The following is a 17,401-nucleotide window of genomic DNA, read 5'->3' on the forward strand; positions in this document are numbered from 1 at the left end:
CCATTCATGTATACATAACTTTTTATTCGGCTTTCATTGATAGTAATATAACTTCTCACAAGTTACCGGAAAATATTCAAAAATATAAGAATAAATTAAGCCATTTTTAGTTGGTCTATATCAATGTTGTCACCTTCGTCAGACGTGACTAAGTTGTGCTAGTGAGAAACACATGAAACTTGACTGAAAAATATATCGCCTAGTCAAAACCAGGGTTTTAGAGTATCACTTATATTATTCCTTCTGTCATGCGTTTGCTTTTAAAATGATGTCTATGTAAACATGCCATGTGTTGTGAATGGCTAAAAGTTTCCAAGATTGGGATACAATCATTTTTGGGCTTCCTGTGTATTGCGAATCCTGAATAGACCTTTATACTTATATGGCAGCCATATTGAATTCTATTATTTTCGGTAAGATATCATGGGATGCCAAGAGAGCTTCTCTTTTATAGACAACACAGCTGTCAGGGTGTCTTTTTATTTACCTTTACGTTATCCATTATGAAACACATTTAAAAATCAATTGAATTTGCTGGTAGTTGGAGTGATATGTAAAACACCAAAGTGTAAAAAACATTTGTAAAAGTAACTTCGCCACTCTATGCTTTATAAATATTTCTACTTCATTCTTCTGGGTATCCCATGATTTAAGATGGCTGCCATATCAGTAAAAAGGTCTATTTGTGTTTCACCTTCCTCTCTTGTGTGGAATAGTGAGAATAAGAGAAAAATATCAAATGACCTTGCCCTTGTGTGGAATGTTCATCAGCTGAATCGCACGTCTTCAGTAGACTTCTTTCTTGTTGACAGCGTGCATGCACAATTGTAGCATATAATAAGATAAGGTTTTTATCAGCTGATTGAATCCTAGTAATTCTATCGAGATGTGAATTATAAAGTAAATGTTTCTATATAACGTGGGTGCAATTTTTGGGATACTTGTGTATCATAGGAATCCCACTTATATTAATAATTAATACCAAAATTAATTAATTATTAATTATTAATAAATTAGTAATAAATTAGTAATTATTACTAATTTATTAATTCATTTGTTAATAACCTAAGATCTTACAATTCGATCTCGTTCGATCACTGCGAGATGTTGAAAATATATTGAAAGAATATTCGGAAGTAGGCAGTCCTCCAACCTTTTGTACAATTCCATAGTATGACATGCAGTGTGCTAGAAGTCGCTACTTCTTACATATTGCCAGCATAAACGATTGTTTCTGTGTTTGTATGTGCTATATATTTCTAAAGTGGAAAAGTCATGTATTGGGCTACCTGTGTAGTCGATAATGTCTATTTCGATTGCCCTATTTCACTATGACGGCACTGCTTGTTTATATGGGGGATAGAATCGCCAAATCCAATAGAATATTCAACAAAACTTGCTCCTAGCGAAACAGGTTACTCTAAAATGGCCTGGATTTCAGATATAATATGTGTTAATATGTACAAAAAAATATTCTGAGCGTTTGCTGGCTACTCTACTTCTCTTCGTGGATTGATACGGGTTTTAGAACAATTTTCGGTTAACTTGCGTTGATTTGACCCCGTTCGACGACCATGATCCTTTGCGTTTAAACAATGTGTTGTTTTGATGTGACGTCATAGTGAAATAGGGCAATTGGCCTTTTCCAAATCTAGTGGGGATACTCGGCCCATTGCCCAACTCGTTTTTAAAAAGGCCAATCCAAAGCCAACTCCACAATGCTTTGCTAATTCGAATAACTAATGCTTTTGATTGTGTAATTAGGGTTTAGTTTTATCGTACGAAGAGTTTCCAGGTGTCTCCAGCTTTGCCACCTGAAACGTTGTCGTCACACATGTACTCATTAAGCATATAAAATTCACGTTTGCCATGCCAATATACCACTTTTTTGTACGGTCTCTGTTGACCTACGTTGGTAGAAGATCCCCACTTATTGATAAAAGATGATCCACTATTGTGGCCCCATTTGGCACAGTTGGCTGCAAGCCGGGATTGGTCATCAGGTAGACGAACGAATGAACCACAAGCTTTTGCGTATGGGGAGTTGCTGATGATGAAGTACCTTGGAATATTATCATAATTATGAATATGAGTATGCAGCAAGAAAGCAAGTCTACAATTTTTTTCAACCTATAAAAAACAACAACGACAACCCCCACCTCTCACCAACCACCCTACTGTCATATTTAACACACGAAAGGCATCCCTAATAGAGCTCAAGCAAGCATACTAAAACGCAGTAGTCCAAAGTACTCGCTCTCCTCACCTTACAGCATCGTATCCCAAGTCATTCTTGGCCGTCATGATATGAAATACTCTGCCAACAGATGCTTTACGACAGTAGTATCGTAACTGTGTGAACCCCATCTCTTGTTTAAGTTGCTTAAGCTGTGCTCGGTCAATGAACTCAAATCTTTTTAAGTCGGATATGGCTTTGTAGTGGGAGCGATATTTAACAGTGCCAGGCTTTGAACTAGAAAATGTTAAATCTTTAACGAGTGTCCAACCACCTAAAAAAAACACGGAAAAATTTAAAACATTAAATTAAATTAAATTTTAAAGAATTAGATACAGTATCACAGGGAGCCCATACATGTATCAACCCAACATATCTTACTTCCGTCAGTGGTCATGTCACAGTACACAATGAATGGGGTTCCTGTGTTGCCTGGGTTAATCCAGTATCACAGGAAGCCCACACATGCTTCACATTAACACATCTTACCTCCGTCAGTGGTCATGTCACAGTACACAGTGAATGGGGTCCCTGTGTTGCCTGGGTTAATCCAGTATCTACCATCTCCAATGTCTTCTCCAGTCCATTTGATGTTCTGACATGAATGACCTGGGTAACTTGACGAGGAACCATTTAAGCCTGTTGAGGAGTAAAATGCTGTGTTATGATGTTTTTTGTTGATAATGTCGTTTAGAAGATTTCTCCGGAACTTCCACATTTTTAAAGGAAAGGGAATGTGCTCGGACGCGTCCGTTTCCCGCCAACATTTCACCTTAGTAATCATGCAGGTGAAGTTTAAGGCTTTTGTTAATAAGAAGGAGTCTGTCTACTTCAGTCTACGTACCGAACCAGGTCTCACAGTATTGACCAATGTATCCAGGTTTACACAGACACTCGTAAGAATCAGTACATTCATCGATACCACACGTGCCGCCATTTTGACAAGGAGAAGAAGCGCACACGGGTAAAACCTGAAAATGAAACATCGCAACTTAATACAGAAATATTTCTAATGATAAATAATAATAAATAATAATTTGTACTTACGAACTGCTCAGCGTCATAGTACGTAAAGCCTGGTTTGATGATGTAATCAGATGACGCGGAGGCCTTTGTGTGGTCACTAAGCTCACATACGTGGAGTAGAGAACCTGTTTCTTGGTAATTGTACGACTTACAACCACTAGTTTGAAGACATTGGTCAGCACAGTGGAAACGGGAAGTGACGTCATGGTTTGATATCACGTGACCAGTCAGTGCTCGATCTATTTGGAATCAAAGATATTTAATCTCACACTGATTTGTCTTAAACTTTAATGAATTCAAAGTTTAAAAAATTGTTAAGACAATTTTATTTGAAAAATTAACGTTACCTTTTTGGGCTGTTTTGAAAAGCGCTATCTTTTTACAAGTGCCTCTGTAAGGACCGAGAGCGTAGGACGCTACTGCGCATGTCAGAAACACGAAGGCGGAAATATTTCTTGTTGTTTTCATCAAGAGACTTGCAAGCTGCAAAATGATAGCATGAATATTTAAATTATTTTTCTTTGTTTGGCTAGATAATTGAAACTCGAGAATTATCTCTATTATTGGTAAGTTTTATGTTGTACAGGGTTTTGTGTTTCTGTGGCTACATGATAAAGACAGGGATTAAGACCTTACTTTGAGTCTTCGATATAGCTGGAAGAAAATTGTTTCTATTTTTGGAATTTATGCATTTATTCTAAGACAGACATTTGCAATTTTCAGCGAAATTGCGACATTTTCGGGTCGAAACATGGAACACAGAAGACGAGACTCAAAGACATGCTAGAAAATGCCTATTTTAGAAATTTTAGGAAGAAATTTAGCGGATAATAAAGTCATATTTCTATGGTCACTATTCGTGCTGTTTATGTTAATCATTAATTATTTGTAATTTACAGGGGCGGAAGCTGGCGGAGACGTGCAAGAACTAAAAACAATAATGGAAAAAAATAATTCAGTTGGGGTAGATATTGGACTGAATTGAGGTTATTTTTGTCGTAAAAGTCAACTGAAGAAATTATTAAATGTACTGAATCTTTTTCTATGTGTTTATTTTAAATAAGGTTGTCGGAGCCAAAAGAGAAAAGATAGCGATAAGTAATGATACCCGTCATAACAAGGCGTAAAGGAATTGTAGGCAAATACGTACAATCGAGGTGTTTTAGATGGTTTCGTCGACTACATGAAACACTAAAAATCTATTTAAAAATATCCGTGTTCTTGAAAAGATGCTAGAATGATGCAGGGTTCGTGCTGAGGTAACCACTTAAAATTCAAGGACTATTCAAGGAGTATACAAGGACCCAAAAATGAATTTTCAAGGAGTATGTTCAGCTAACTATGCCAAAGTTTTACACGGTGGTTGCACATGGGCGACTTTCAGATTTTCCAATCTTTCTGACTAGATCTATTTCAGAACCATGCAAGTAATGATCAAAGCAAAAATTCAAGGAGTTTTCTAGGAGTTTCGCTAAAATCGTAAAATTCAAGAGCTTTTCAAGTGCCCTTGAAAACGTGAATTAAATTCAAGGAGTTTTCAAGGAGTTTAAGGAGTAGCACGAACCCTGATGATATCAAGAAACACAAATCCAGATTTACTTGGCTCTTGAAATGACTCGTTTCTCCTTTCGCCAATATTACCTATCGCATTTGGCTCCAACGAGTCTTTTTTCAGGAAATAAGTGCGGTATTTTGGACGGTTTCCAGATTTTAACTGTGTACTTCAGCATGCAGTAATGTTTCGTTAGACACGTTTACCTTTACTAGAGCTCGTTTGTCTTATGATAGTATTTTGCCAATTATATCACGTCAGCAAGTACTTCAGTGCAAACGAAGCCGAAGTCCAACGAAAATTTTGCTGAATTTGAAATGCAGGCTTGAGTCTTTCCTTATAGTCCAAAGTTTAACACCGCTACATCAACGCTGCGAAAACACTGATTCGACTGCCTTTGAAAATGAGCTATTTCCTCTTTTGTGCTCACTCGAATAATTTATGAAGACTTGGCTTTCTTTATGGAAAGGCTTTCATTCATATCTAAGGTGATAATCAATAGACTTTCTTTGTGAAATCAATGCAACCTTCAAATATTGATAGATGTACATATGCACCAATCACTGATTCACTTGGTTATCAATTAAATAGGAAGGCACACATGAAACCCTTTCTGTGTGTAAACTTATTTATAGACCTCCCTTTATTATGCAGAACCGGAAAGAAAGTGCCAGAACCCGGAATCACTACTGACAGCGTTTGGCTGAGGTCAAACGTCGAATATGAGCCTTACCTAATGAAGTCCGACGCCGGTTTGCGATCTACAGTCGTTCAGCCGTTCCGAGGTTGAGGGAAAACTGGAGTCGAGTTTGCGTTGCACTGCATTTTGGAGCTGTTTTGAGGAATATAACAGCCCCAAAATGCAGTGCAACGCAAACTCGACCGCAGATTTCCATCAACCTCGGAACGGCTGAACGACTGTATCGCAAACGTTGGACTTCATTAATATTATTCTAGCATCTTTTCAAGAGCACGGATATTTTAATAGATATTTAGTGTTTCATGTAATCGACGAAACCATCTAAAGCACCTCGATTGTTCGGGTTTGCCTATAATTCTTTTACGCCTTGTTCGGACATTCATCGAGGCTCTGCCGTTGCAAATTACGAATAATTCATGAGGAAAACGGCACAATAGATATCGTCACCTCGTAGAGGTTCGTAAACTGAAGTGGATAAAGAATCGCCCTCATTTCCGTAAAACGATTTAATTTCCTTGATTTGCACTTCCGTAGAAATAAAAGTACGGAATTTATTCAAACCTAAATCAAATTAAACTGGGTTCAAAGATTAGCTTAGCCGTGAGTAGAAGTAAGATTATACCGTATTTGACAAAAAATTGTACAGTTTCGCAAGAAATATAATGGAAGGTTTTTGACTTTCGGAGTTGCTTGCTTTAGTGTTCCTCAGAAGTGAGGCTAAGCCCCCATATACTGGAGTTTTAAGAGTCGTCAGATGTAGCGTGAAAGCGGGAATAGTTTCAAAAAGTCCATGACTCTGAACATAAGATTTACAGAGTTTAGGAAAAATGACATTTCTTCTTAAGGTGACCGCCTACTTTTGAACGTTCGATTTGAGCCCACGATGTGCGCGCGCTCAAAACCCGCTGAAAAATCTACGAGATTTTATTGAAGGTCTTCCTCAAAGAATTAACTTACTAGAGAACAATACAACCTCAAAGGCTATGGTTTCAAGGCATTCTCAAACGCAGTGCCCACTATATGGAACAACCTACCTTGCGAACTTAAAGACACAACACTTTCAGAGTTATCTTTCAAGAAGAAACTGAAAACATATTTATTTGATAAAGCGTTCAAGCTTTAATTTTAATCTTTAAATGAGATCCAATATTAATATTACTAATTATCACAAGAATTTATCTCTAATTTATTTGTATTTTTATATCAACCCCTAATATTTTACTCATCATACCATCATTCTTCCATTGCACGTCATCACGACCATTTTGGTGCCATTTAACAAGCTTGCTCATTAGCATCTATTGTTAACGGCACCACAATGGCCACACGGGGTTGAGACTGAATCTCATATTCTGGAAAAACACTGATTGACCACCATGTGCTATCCATCAGAAGGAATTCTATTGAAAACTTGATTTATCTGATGAATATTCTGCATGAGACAGGAAATGACGTATAGAACCAGGGGCGGACCCAGGAATTTCAGAAGGGGGTGACTATTACAAAGGTTTTACAAGGAATTCGAGGAAAAGGGGGGTGACTGTTACTAACGATATACTGAGAAAATTAAGCAAAAGGGGGGTGGCTAGTCACCTATTTTACCACCCCTGGATCTGCCACTGAGAACACAGCATATAAGGGTTTGCATTTCATGCAATAACAGGTAACACAAACTGTTCGTATCTCAATCGGGGAAACTTTTATTCGATCAATATAATCAGAGCAAGCAAGATTTGTGTTTAGACAATGCTCTAAACATATGGAGAGCTGCCATTAGTATAGGTTATCACACAGTTCCAAATTATAAATTTAGAATTAATTTGCACGAGCTCGAGTGTGTCTTCCAAGAGTATCAAAATTGAGCTCTTTGAAAACACCCGAAAAAAGGGAAAAACAACATCGCCATCTTGAATTTGTAGAGAAGAAAGGCTAATCTGGTGCTTTGGCTCAACTACTACAATTTATATCCCTATTTCCTAGCCAATCAAAAGCGTAAAATACCCCTTTTTTACACAGGTATTTCAAATTTCTGAACTGGCATTACAGTTGGACTGCACTGCTTACAGTCAATCAGCTTCAATATTTTTTTCATAGAAGTGATTAACAAGGAAAATCAACAGAACCGAGGTCTCTCGCTAAGACCATGACGGCGGCTGTGGAGGATCACTAGGGATTGTGGGTAGTTTGTTTTAAACAGATGTCTTAAAACGAATCTTTTATTATCTTCGTTATCTGCTATCTTTTATATTTATTCATCATGCCAGAGTCGTTAAAAGGTTTCTTCTCGCCAATCTTTTATAGTTATTCTTTTTCATATTTTAGCATTACTTGACTGGCTTCTAGTCTTTCTCGGTCGCATTCAGTACTGGAAGCACAAGGCATGCTGGGTGATTTTGCAAATATAAATAGAGAATAAAGTTTTTATGCTTCGTGAATATGGGAGTAAAAAAAAACTGAAATGCAGGACAACTTTGGCTACCACCAATTACTTGTAGTACGAGCCCAGCCATTGGTTAACTAAAACCAGTCTAAAAAAGAAAAAAAAAGATAATTAGGAAGAGAGTATAGCCTCTCACCATCTTGTGATGGCAACCATGACAGGAGGCATAACAATAGAGTCTTTTCCCCTGGGAAACTGAATTCTTTCTCATGTAAATCAGATTAGACCAGATTCAATTGTCTCTGCCTCCTGTCATGGCTGCCATCAAGTGATGGTGGAAAGCTTCCGCAAGTACGAATTAAGAAGGGAAAAAAAGAAAACGAGGAGGGAGAATGGGAGAAATGAAAGAAGGAAAGAAAAATGAAGAAGAAAGGGACGGAGAGGGAAAAAATAGTAAGAGGAAAGAAAGGGAAGGAAGAGGGACAGAGAAGTTTTGATGGTCGGTTTTCAAGATTTTCATCTTAGCTTCATCTTTGTTTCATATCATAAATCCCCATCACGCCTGGTGAAGACTAGCAGTTTGCAGTCGAAACGTTACGGTTCTTCTACGAATGCCTTTCAATCGTGAGACAAATGAATTGGTATCATTTATTTATTTATTGGTATAAATCGTATTGCAAAGAATAATCTTGCACTTAATATTTTACCTTCCTGAGTCTGTTAGCCCTTCTAGCCAATCTAGTTCCCCAGAGGTTGCTGTATCCACCAGTATTCCCCACTTTACTGTCATTGTTATTCACTAGCTTGTCCTCTGATTTTAACGTCCTACCAACGACGCCATTAGACTTCAATTCCCTGCCCTTCGCTACCTCTCCCGAGACATTTGCGACAATGGCTGGATTGGTTACCTCGGCTGGTGTTTTACCTATCGTTGTTGGATTTAACAAAGGCATAGATGACGAATTTGGTCCAACAATACGGATATTTGTATCATTTGGCGGTACGGTATGTGCAGGTATCTCTTTATCGGTTGGATCGACAACCGTACTCTCTTCTTTCCCGTCAGCCTTTTCTGCGCTCTCCCGAGGTTTTTTCTCAAGGTCTCTTCTTTCCCTGTTTTCAGGCTTCTTCAACTCTTGTAAGCTCTTGAGATCGGACTCAACTTGTGCTTTTTTTTCTCGTAAATTCTTAATCTTCTTTTCGATATCTTGGTTCGTTGATTCAGTTTTTGAAATAGGCGCCTTCAATGCAGACTTTTGTGGAACGTCAAGTTTGGAGCTGAGATCCTTGTCCTCTTGGGTATCAGCGGGTGATTGATTGGCATCATCAGTGCTCATTAGCTGTCGCTTTTCATTCACTGGATCAGCTTCCTTTTCATTCTTCTTGATTGGTCCTTCAGCGGGTTTGTCAGCTGGAGGATGAGGTAGCGCCGGCTCTTTTCTCTGAGCGGCTTTCTCGCGAATTTCTTCGATTTTTCTCTTTCCTTCGCTAGGTTTTTCCGTTTTACTTTCAGCCGGTTTCTGCGTTGGGTTTGCTTCTTTTACCTCTTTGTTCCCCAATCCTACATCAGCCTTTACGCCATTGGCTTTAACGGCTTGTATTGGTCCAACTACAGGGTCACTAGTGTTTGGCAGGGTATTCACGAGAATGGCGGGTTTGATGGTGGAAGGAAGGGGGTGAGATGACTCATGATGGCTGTGATCGTTGACTGATAGAACAGAATAGGTACTAGCGACAAGACAAATGAGACCAAACACTATCGTGAATTTTGCCATGTTTTTCTGTTCGCCCTGGGTGTCCTGGATGGCGTTAAGGTACATAGAAGCAGGTAATACTAGGATGATAAGAGTACCAATGGTCGCGCCTGTGATGCCAAGAACGAACTCGACTGTGAAAAAAGTTAAGTGATCATTGTTATTATTTTCTGTATCACTAACACCGTATCATCATAATCATCGTTACCATTATGCCTATCACTACGATCATCATCATCACCACCATCACTATGATCATCATCACCACAGCGGGGATCATCATCATCATCACCATGATCATCATGCATCTCCTCCATCATCATCACCTTCACCATTATCATCATGCTCATCACCATGATCATCACCATCACTATGATCATAATCACCATCATCATGATCACCACTACCACCACCATAATCATCATCACCATGATCATCATGACATCACCATCATCATGCATCCTCTCCACCATCTTCATGTCATCAGTCAGCATCATAAATTCAACAGTGCTTCCCAATAACAGTGTACACGCGCAAATGTTTACAATTTCCAACTTTACAAGTGTTTCCATGACATTGTGAGGACACACAAACTTTTCAAGAGCATGTGCCTAGATGTTATGTCATGGAAACGCTTTTATTGACGAATTATTTGATAAAGTGTTGTCTCGATCAGCTCGTAGCAATGAAAACAGTGGTACAATTACGACTAATTATTAAAGTAACTTACTCTGAGGAATGAAGATACCGACATTGAGGGTAGCACATATAACAACTACTGTTATGATTACAAATCTGTTTTGCGGCATGTAACCAGGACCGCCTGGCATGTTCTCTGTACCAGCTCTCTACGATGAAACAAAATAGGTAAATAAATGATTAAACATTTTGATAGCTCTATGGAATGGGGTTCTTCATCATCACTACCATCGCCATCACCACCATCCCCATGATCATTATTATGATCACCATCGCTATGATCATCATCACCACCACCATTACTACCACCATGATGACCATCACCATGATTACCATCACCATCACCGTCACCGTCACAAACACCATCAACATAATCACCATCACCATAATCATGATCATCATCACTACCACCAACTCATGTCTTAAAATTATGATATCTTGTAAGGGTTCAATAAAATCGTTGTTTGGTTATAAATTAAAACATATGAATATGTGCACAGTATTCACTAGTCTCCTACATAGCCACTATTAGAGTCGTCAGGAAATGCTCACTCCCCAACAAGTTAGGAGAGTGATGGTTGTGTGACAACAGTTAGTAGCAGCTGTGTAGCTGACTAATTATTCACTAATCAAAGGTTTTACCTGAGATGGGAAGAGTAAGGAGTTGATACTAGCTCTCATTGGAAATACCATAAGAGGAATGCTAACAAGGACTGACATCACAAAGCCTGAAGAAAAATTATTTTTTAAGCGACCATTCATTTGTTACCAGGGAGGAAAGGGTGGGGGTAGGGTTGGGTTTATAAAAAAATCAGGTAAATCAAGAACCAAAGAAACACTTTGCTACACCTGGTGCTCCTAAGCCTGTTTCTCTCTTGCTCTGCAACTACCAGCATGTTGATATCACAGTACAGAGACATGCGCGCACGTTTTATATACCTTTAATACTTCTACTCAAGTGCTACCATTTAACAAAGGAATTATTTTCAATAAAATAGTAAGTGGTATGAAACGAGACAACACTATGTCGATGTTCAAAACGTCTAAATAAATAATCCACTGTAATTCCAATTGGAATTTAGGAGTTGATTTTTGCAGAGGGAGGAAAGCCAGAGAACCCGGAAAACCCTCAAAGCACAGGAGAGAACCAACAAACAACTCTACTCACATACGACACTGAGCTCAGCGGGACTGAAACCCGGGTCGCATTGGTGAGAGGCGAGCACTCTCACTGCTTTGCCACCCGTGCTTCCTGGCATTTGTCTATCCAATGGCATTACATACCCATCTTTAAAAATTTTCCTAGCGAACCACTTCCATAGTTTGTAAGAATATCTCCCTGGACTCCTACATCATAGAACGTCACATATCCAAATAATCCAACCTGAAGTCAAAATAATCCATATATAAATTTTTGGGATATTATGTGCAGGTACCAATAATTAATGTTTTCGACTCGGACAATAGTGAACCAATCAGTGTTGTAGCAGTTTTCCCAGAGTTAAATTAGATTCTTGTCCCAAAAATACATGTAAACCTTGCTTCCAAAATGATTTTGAGAAGGTTTCATTAAAAGCAGCTTTGGAAATTTCTTGCAAGGGTCTGTAAAAGGTACTAGACCCCCCTACATGTCATAAGGTACAGTAGGGTCACCCTACTGCTAGTGCTACCTCTTGTTTTTGGCGTCCCCTGGGAAAGGAAAACAAAAGACTTGTCCCTAGCACTAGGGTCACCCTACCTTCATGTGAACAGTCTCTCATAAGGTAGGGTGATCCTACTGCTAGGGCTTCCTCTTATTTTTTGTGTCCCCTGGAGAAGGAAAACAAAAACTTCTCCCTAGCACCAAGGTTGCCCTATTTTCATGTGAACAAGGCTAAATTATCTACTCACACAAAGATAGACACAGGAGATGATTTTAATACCAACAGACACAACATTTTCCATCTTCTTGACTGAAGGTTCTGGCAAGGAATCATAAAGCCCAAACAGCTGCCTAGTAAGAATTATCAAGAAAGAATGTTTGGTGGCAGGAATAATACATTCACAGGGCTAAAAAATATGATCAGTCAGTCACTAGTCTCAATGATCAGCCAAATTAGTTTTATCTAGTCACACCTTGTTTCTGGTCAAAACGACCAGCAAAGCAAAGATTTAACTGGACAATTTCAATTATTGGCGGACATTGTCCAATAACTAGCTGTCATTTTAAGCCCTGCATTCAATAGTTTAGTGTAAGAATAGTGTAAGAAAGGATGCAAAACCCCTATATGGAAAAAAAAATTTAATATCTATCCTTCCATCTGTTATGCGCACACATACTCCTATAGAGCTTTTTTACATGACATCAAAGCAGCCATGTTGGTGTATCAAAACAATACATGTTACATCCTCTGGGAAATGAACTCTATTTTTATGCAAAAAATGTGCAAAAAGTTTCTATTTGGTAGACCAATATGACTGCCTTGTCATGTGAGTGAAAACGTTCTATATTATTAATCTTAATCATCATCATCCTCATCACCATCATTGGATAGCAATGTGGAAAATTGCCAAGGCATAAGTTTCTGCAATTCACATAATATTATTCATTTATTCACTAATATATGGTTGTTGTTAAATTAATAAGCTTACGTTTGACAAGAAAAAGCTAACGAAAATATGGGTAAACACTGTAGAAGTCCTGCTGGCCTCCAGAAGTTCAAATGTTTTGTCCAAGTACCTTCCAGTAGATGTGGCAGAGAACTAAACATTACCTAATTTTAAAAATAGAAAGTTGTAAGACTAATTATTTGTAAGGATTGGTTTCTTAAAACTATAAAAAGCATGGGAATAATGCTGTATGGAATCAATAGACCTCTTTACCTTCATATACAAATTGCCCATTTCAGACCACATGGCCTTTCCTTGAGAATTGTTCTTTTGTGACTAACATGTTAAAATATTTACATACAGTATGGAAGAATGAACTCCAGAGAGTGGCAACACAATGAAGCTTAAGAGGTCTATTTACTGATTTGAATTTATTTACTTACATAAAGTACAAAGGTTGCATAAAATCCTAACGATGTAGCACTGATGGAGGATAAACTAGAAATATCCCTCATTAAGGACAGTGGCAGCCCAATACATAATGCCAATACTATCATCAATAATGCTCTTAATGTTGGGGTTTGCTGGAGATAAATTTGAAAAATAAAAAAAGAAAGATTTGAGGTGATTTTATTACTTATAGACAAAAATTAATTTAATAATTATCATTACAATTCAGGGTTACGGCTCAGACAATAGCAAACTGATATCCCTTTTGGAATAGTTTTTCCAGTAGAATTAAAATATTGTCCTACAAGCAACTGCTCAGTATCTGCTTTAAAGAGTACTTACTACAAAGATTACAGTGTACAAGTCATTTAAAATTTTTTTGACAGGACAGTAAACAATTGGCCACTTTAGAAATGAACAAAAGACTGGCATGAGTTTTGAATTTTAATATAATTAGCAAAAGAGCTTTGTCATCTGATAAAGCACCTCAATATTAGTACATCTGTGAAATTTGAATGCGTTTCATTAACAAACCCAGAGATACAAGCCTTCAAAAGTGTGAAAAATGTATGGAGAATGTATGGTTATGTGGGACAACCGTCCTCTGTAAACACACATTCTTTGTAAATTTTCGACACTTTTTAATAACAATATTTGGGTTTGTTTCATCCAATCATGTTCATATTTGCCAGACTTACTAATCTTGAGATGCTTTCTCAAGTGACAAAAGCTTTTTTCTATTAATGAAATTAAAATTCAAAATTTCGCCCCAGTCTCTTGCTCGTTTCTAAAGTCGCCAATAGACTTTTCCTGAATTTGCTTGGGTGACCACGAAATAATGGTTTGAAGTCGAGACTGAACTTGATTCTTTTATTCATCAAGTCCAACCTTGACTTAAAGCCATCTTTTTGTGATCAGTCAAGCGAAGTCTATTGAAACAATTTCTAATAATCATTTGTTTGAACTGTAACCATATTCTTGTTGCTTATGAAATCTATTAGAAAGTATTTAGTTGAAATGAAAAGTATTATCATTATAAGGATATTGATATCTTACCTGTATGCCAAATAGATGGCTAAATAAATCGGGTGCAAGATCACCTATAATGACGTGAAATGCACATAACGTGCCTGCCATTACACCAATAATACTGTAAGAAAGAAAGATCAAAAACACATTTAGATGAAATACCTTGTTATAGACTCCTGGCATGAGACAATGAGGAAGGTGAATTCCTTACAGGTAGCCCAAGCTAGGCTCCTGTGGTGTCATATTATAAGAGAACGTATGGTACCGGTGATGCTTAAAAACCTCAATAAAATTGTCAAAATGTGAAATAAAGTAAAGAAATGTATAACATTACACCAAAAGAACCCAGCTTTGGCTACCTGTGAATTTGAAAGACAAAACACGAGACGTTCGATCTAATGAGAAATGCAAACCTATTTGTAATGTCCTCTATATTGAGCTGCATTCCGAAGTGCTTAAAGGGATCAAAATTAATATAACAACAATATTTATCATAAAATGTAATTCAATGTAATTGTTAATTTACCATGCTTCTACTGCAAATTTTCCAGCATTACCATAAGTGAATTGAGCTGAAAGATAACAAATATATCCAACATAAAATACCCCTCAAATTTTATTGAACAATTAAACAGCTTCTGACTTGATCTAAATAACTATCTGGGCATGGCAAACACAAAATCTTTGACCCCTTTAGTCCTTCTCTTAATGCTGGTGGTGGTTTCTATCCCAAGTCTCTCAATTTTATAAAAGGAAAGCATCTTCATCAAATAACAATGAATTATATAGAAAGGTAAAGGAGATGATAACAGGCTGCTATTTGTTTACTTATAAACATTGACCAGCTGTTTCTGAAATACATTTTTGATAATGATGAAGCTAGAGGAGACTGTATTTTTTTGATTCTCTTGGCTTATCAAAAAATGTCTGTAAATGAAATAAGCTAAGCCAGCTCTTACAGATTGAATAGAGGCTTTGTACTATCACACGATTAAAGCCATAACAGGAAGCACAACAATAGAATCTTTTCCCCAAAAGAAACTGGATTCTTTCTCATGTAAATTCGATTAGATGAGATTCAATTGTTTCTGCCTTGTCATGGCTGCCATCACACATGATGGTGCAAAGCCTCTATAGCTGCTGCAACTTGACTAACACTCACCTAAAGACTCGTAGCTCCTTCTTCGCCCTAACTGACTAGATATAAGTAGAAAATAACATGTTTTCCTGGTGAAATAACCCATTGTTATCATGGCCAAGGGGCCAAGCAAAATACCACACTGAAAAAAAAATTAACAAAAAAAAAAAAAAAAATTAGAATAATTTTATTATTCTCTCTATTGCATCTTGATAATACACTACTACCAGGATTCTTTTTGTAGATATTTTGGTTGCATATCCAAATTATTATAATTATTTTCCCCCATTTCAGACCACATTATTTTTATTCCTTAGAGTATTTCTTTGTTCAAAGGTTGCATAAGACAAGACACATGATATGGTAGCATTGTACACTGCTAATGTGTCCTCTTCCAACACAGTGAGTCCAATGGGTCAGGTTGCTGGTTCGAGCCCTGAAGTTGCCACATGTGAATTGAGTTTGTTTGATGTGTTTTTTTTATGGGTTTTCTGGTTTTCCTCCCTCCATAAAAATCAACATGTGAGTTGAGAGTTGTGTGTATAGAATATGAATGTAGTAAGGAGTGTGAATGGAGGATATACACTGCCCTACGATCTTCTAGCTTTAAAGCCTACTCTTTCATAAAGAAAAGATTCATTCTTTATACAACTCAAACAACAAATTTTATTCTCAAGACAATAACACATGATCTGAAATAGGGAAAACATTATACCCAAGGTGAAGAGGTCTATATATAACACTATTATCTTATTGAATATAAAATTGAATCTTTATAAGGATTAATGTATGAGAAAACTAGCTGGGCAACAAGATATATTGATTAAAATTATTTCAGGACTGCATTTAATTGCCATAGTAACGACAGCACCAGCCCACTCACATCCTCACATTAGGTGTTAAGGTTTCGATGATGACCTTGAGGAGCTATCATTTATAAGGGGATTGTCTCTTGGTTCAACCACTTATCCCAATTTGGAGGCATACCATCAATGTACATACAATATTAATATTATTCACTCACGGTTATTGCTGATAGTACCCTAATATGTAACCCCTAAAGTTCTCTCTACTGATCATAAATGTAAAGTGCATTTTGACAATGTGAAATGCACTACATACACTACATAAGAACTCCTCAATATGTACACCCCCTTCTCTAACATAAGAAATGTCCAACAGGATTTGGGCTAGATTAAATGATTAAACGTTATTTGTATAAAGAATTAGCTTGATATAGAGGATCCTACAATGTAGTTTCGATGTGCTTAGGATAAAATAAGACAAAATAATCTATTGATGCTAGTTTTAAAGATATTCTATCCTAAGATCTAAGGATAGTATTCAATATGCTACGTGTATCTTATTTAAAACTCAAAGTCGAGTACTGTTATCAATCAACATAAAGTAGCTTTGATAAAAGTAATTGAAAAGATAAAAATATGTAATTGTGAAGAGATATGCATACGAAAAAGCTATAAACTGCCACATTTACGATAGCAAACTCGATAGATTCTCTGAAAAATATCAACGAATTTCGAAATAACAGATTTCAATCTACTTACTTGATGAAAACAGTAAGGAATAGATAAAACACTAACTCCAATAATACTGTTCATTAGATTGAACAGTGTTGGACGATGTGGAGCCATGATAAAGTCGTTTTAGAAGCTAGAGTAAGGTTGATCTTGTGCGTGGTTGAGCGACTGGACAATCTTCATCCAGCCGCCATTTTGTTGTCCACGTATTTATGAGTTAAGCAGCCTGGCAAACCAATCCCTACCCTCCCGTCCCTAGCAAATGCTTTTTTGCCGGGATAAAATACCCGACAGTCTTTTCAATTTCCCA

General features: G+C 37.2%; 2 protein-coding genes and 1 long non-coding RNA gene across 3 annotated transcripts; 1 reads left to right on the top strand and 2 right to left on the bottom strand.

Annotated features, from left to right (window-relative positions):
* Nucleotides 1-7: 7 nt before the first annotated feature.
* On the bottom strand, nucleotides 8-5,391 carry LOC116304918 (uncharacterized). Its single transcript, XM_089031791.1, has 7 exons — nucleotides 5,021-5,391; nucleotides 3,610-3,745; nucleotides 3,284-3,501; nucleotides 3,081-3,207; nucleotides 2,726-2,875; nucleotides 2,267-2,510; nucleotides 8-2,062 (listed from the first exon to the last, which is right to left on the bottom strand). Exons 2-7 carry the CDS (start codon nucleotides 3,728-3,730, stop codon nucleotides 1,774-1,776), a joined length of 1,149 nt encoding a protein of 382 aa, XP_088887917.1. The 5' UTR covers nucleotides 3,731-3,745; nucleotides 5,021-5,391; the 3' UTR covers nucleotides 8-1,773.
* Nucleotides 3,632-4,301, top strand: LOC148910446 (uncharacterized). The gene is made up of 2 exons (XR_016120072.1): nucleotides 3,632-3,828; nucleotides 4,162-4,301. It is a non-coding gene; the product is annotated as an uncharacterized LOC148910446 (long non-coding RNA).
* Nucleotides 5,392-7,190: 1,799 nt separating the features above from the next.
* On the bottom strand, nucleotides 7,191-17,312 carry LOC116304914 (putative sodium-coupled neutral amino acid transporter 10). The gene is made up of 12 exons (XM_031714709.2): nucleotides 17,119-17,312; nucleotides 15,578-15,695; nucleotides 14,942-14,987; nucleotides 14,443-14,536; nucleotides 13,380-13,520; nucleotides 12,979-13,100; nucleotides 12,238-12,340; nucleotides 11,632-11,731; nucleotides 10,990-11,075; nucleotides 10,379-10,496; nucleotides 8,602-9,782; nucleotides 7,191-8,042 (listed from the first exon to the last, which is right to left on the bottom strand). Exons 1-12 carry the CDS (start codon nucleotides 17,203-17,205, stop codon nucleotides 8,028-8,030), a joined length of 2,211 nt encoding a protein of 736 aa, XP_031570569.2. The 5' UTR covers nucleotides 17,206-17,312; the 3' UTR covers nucleotides 7,191-8,027.
* Nucleotides 17,313-17,401: the final 89 nt, after the last annotated feature.

This window comes from Actinia tenebrosa, unplaced genomic scaffold (assembly GCF_029948245.1).
Source record: "Actinia tenebrosa isolate PJP-AT-01 unplaced genomic scaffold, QUT_ActTen_1.0 PGA_scaffold17__23_contigs__length_9995812, whole genome shotgun sequence".
Lineage (NCBI taxonomy): Eukaryota > Metazoa > Cnidaria > Anthozoa > Actiniaria > Actiniidae > Actinia > Actinia tenebrosa.

What these genes read in the sequence shown, in the direction of transcription:
- LOC116304918 (XM_089031791.1), bottom strand. Translation starts at nt 3,730, where the DNA reads ATGAAAACAACAAGAAATATTTCCGCCTTCGTGTTTCTGACATGCGCA. An exon ending in TTTCAAAACAGCCCAAAAAG is followed by an intron (nt 3,502 to 3,609) that starts GTAACGTTAATT and finishes GATTCCAAATAG; the next exon opens with ATCGAGCACTGACTGGTCAC. An exon ending in TTGGGATACGATGCTGTAAG is followed by an intron (nt 2,063 to 2,266) that starts GTGAGGAGAGCG and finishes TAATATTCCAAG; the next exon opens with GTACTTCATCATCAGCAACT.
- LOC116304914 (XM_031714709.2), bottom strand. Translation starts at nt 17,205, where the DNA reads ATGGCTCCACATCGTCCAACACTGTTCAATCTAATGAACAGTATTATT. An exon ending in ATGCAACCTTTGTACTTTAT is followed by an intron (nt 13,101 to 13,379) that starts GTAAGTAAATAA and finishes TTTTAAAATTAG; the next exon opens with GTAATGTTTAGTTCTCTGCC. An exon ending in TTAGCTTTTTCTTGTCAAAC is followed by an intron (nt 12,341 to 12,978) that starts GTAAGCTTATTA and finishes AATTCTTACTAG; the next exon opens with GCAGCTGTTTGGGCTTTATG.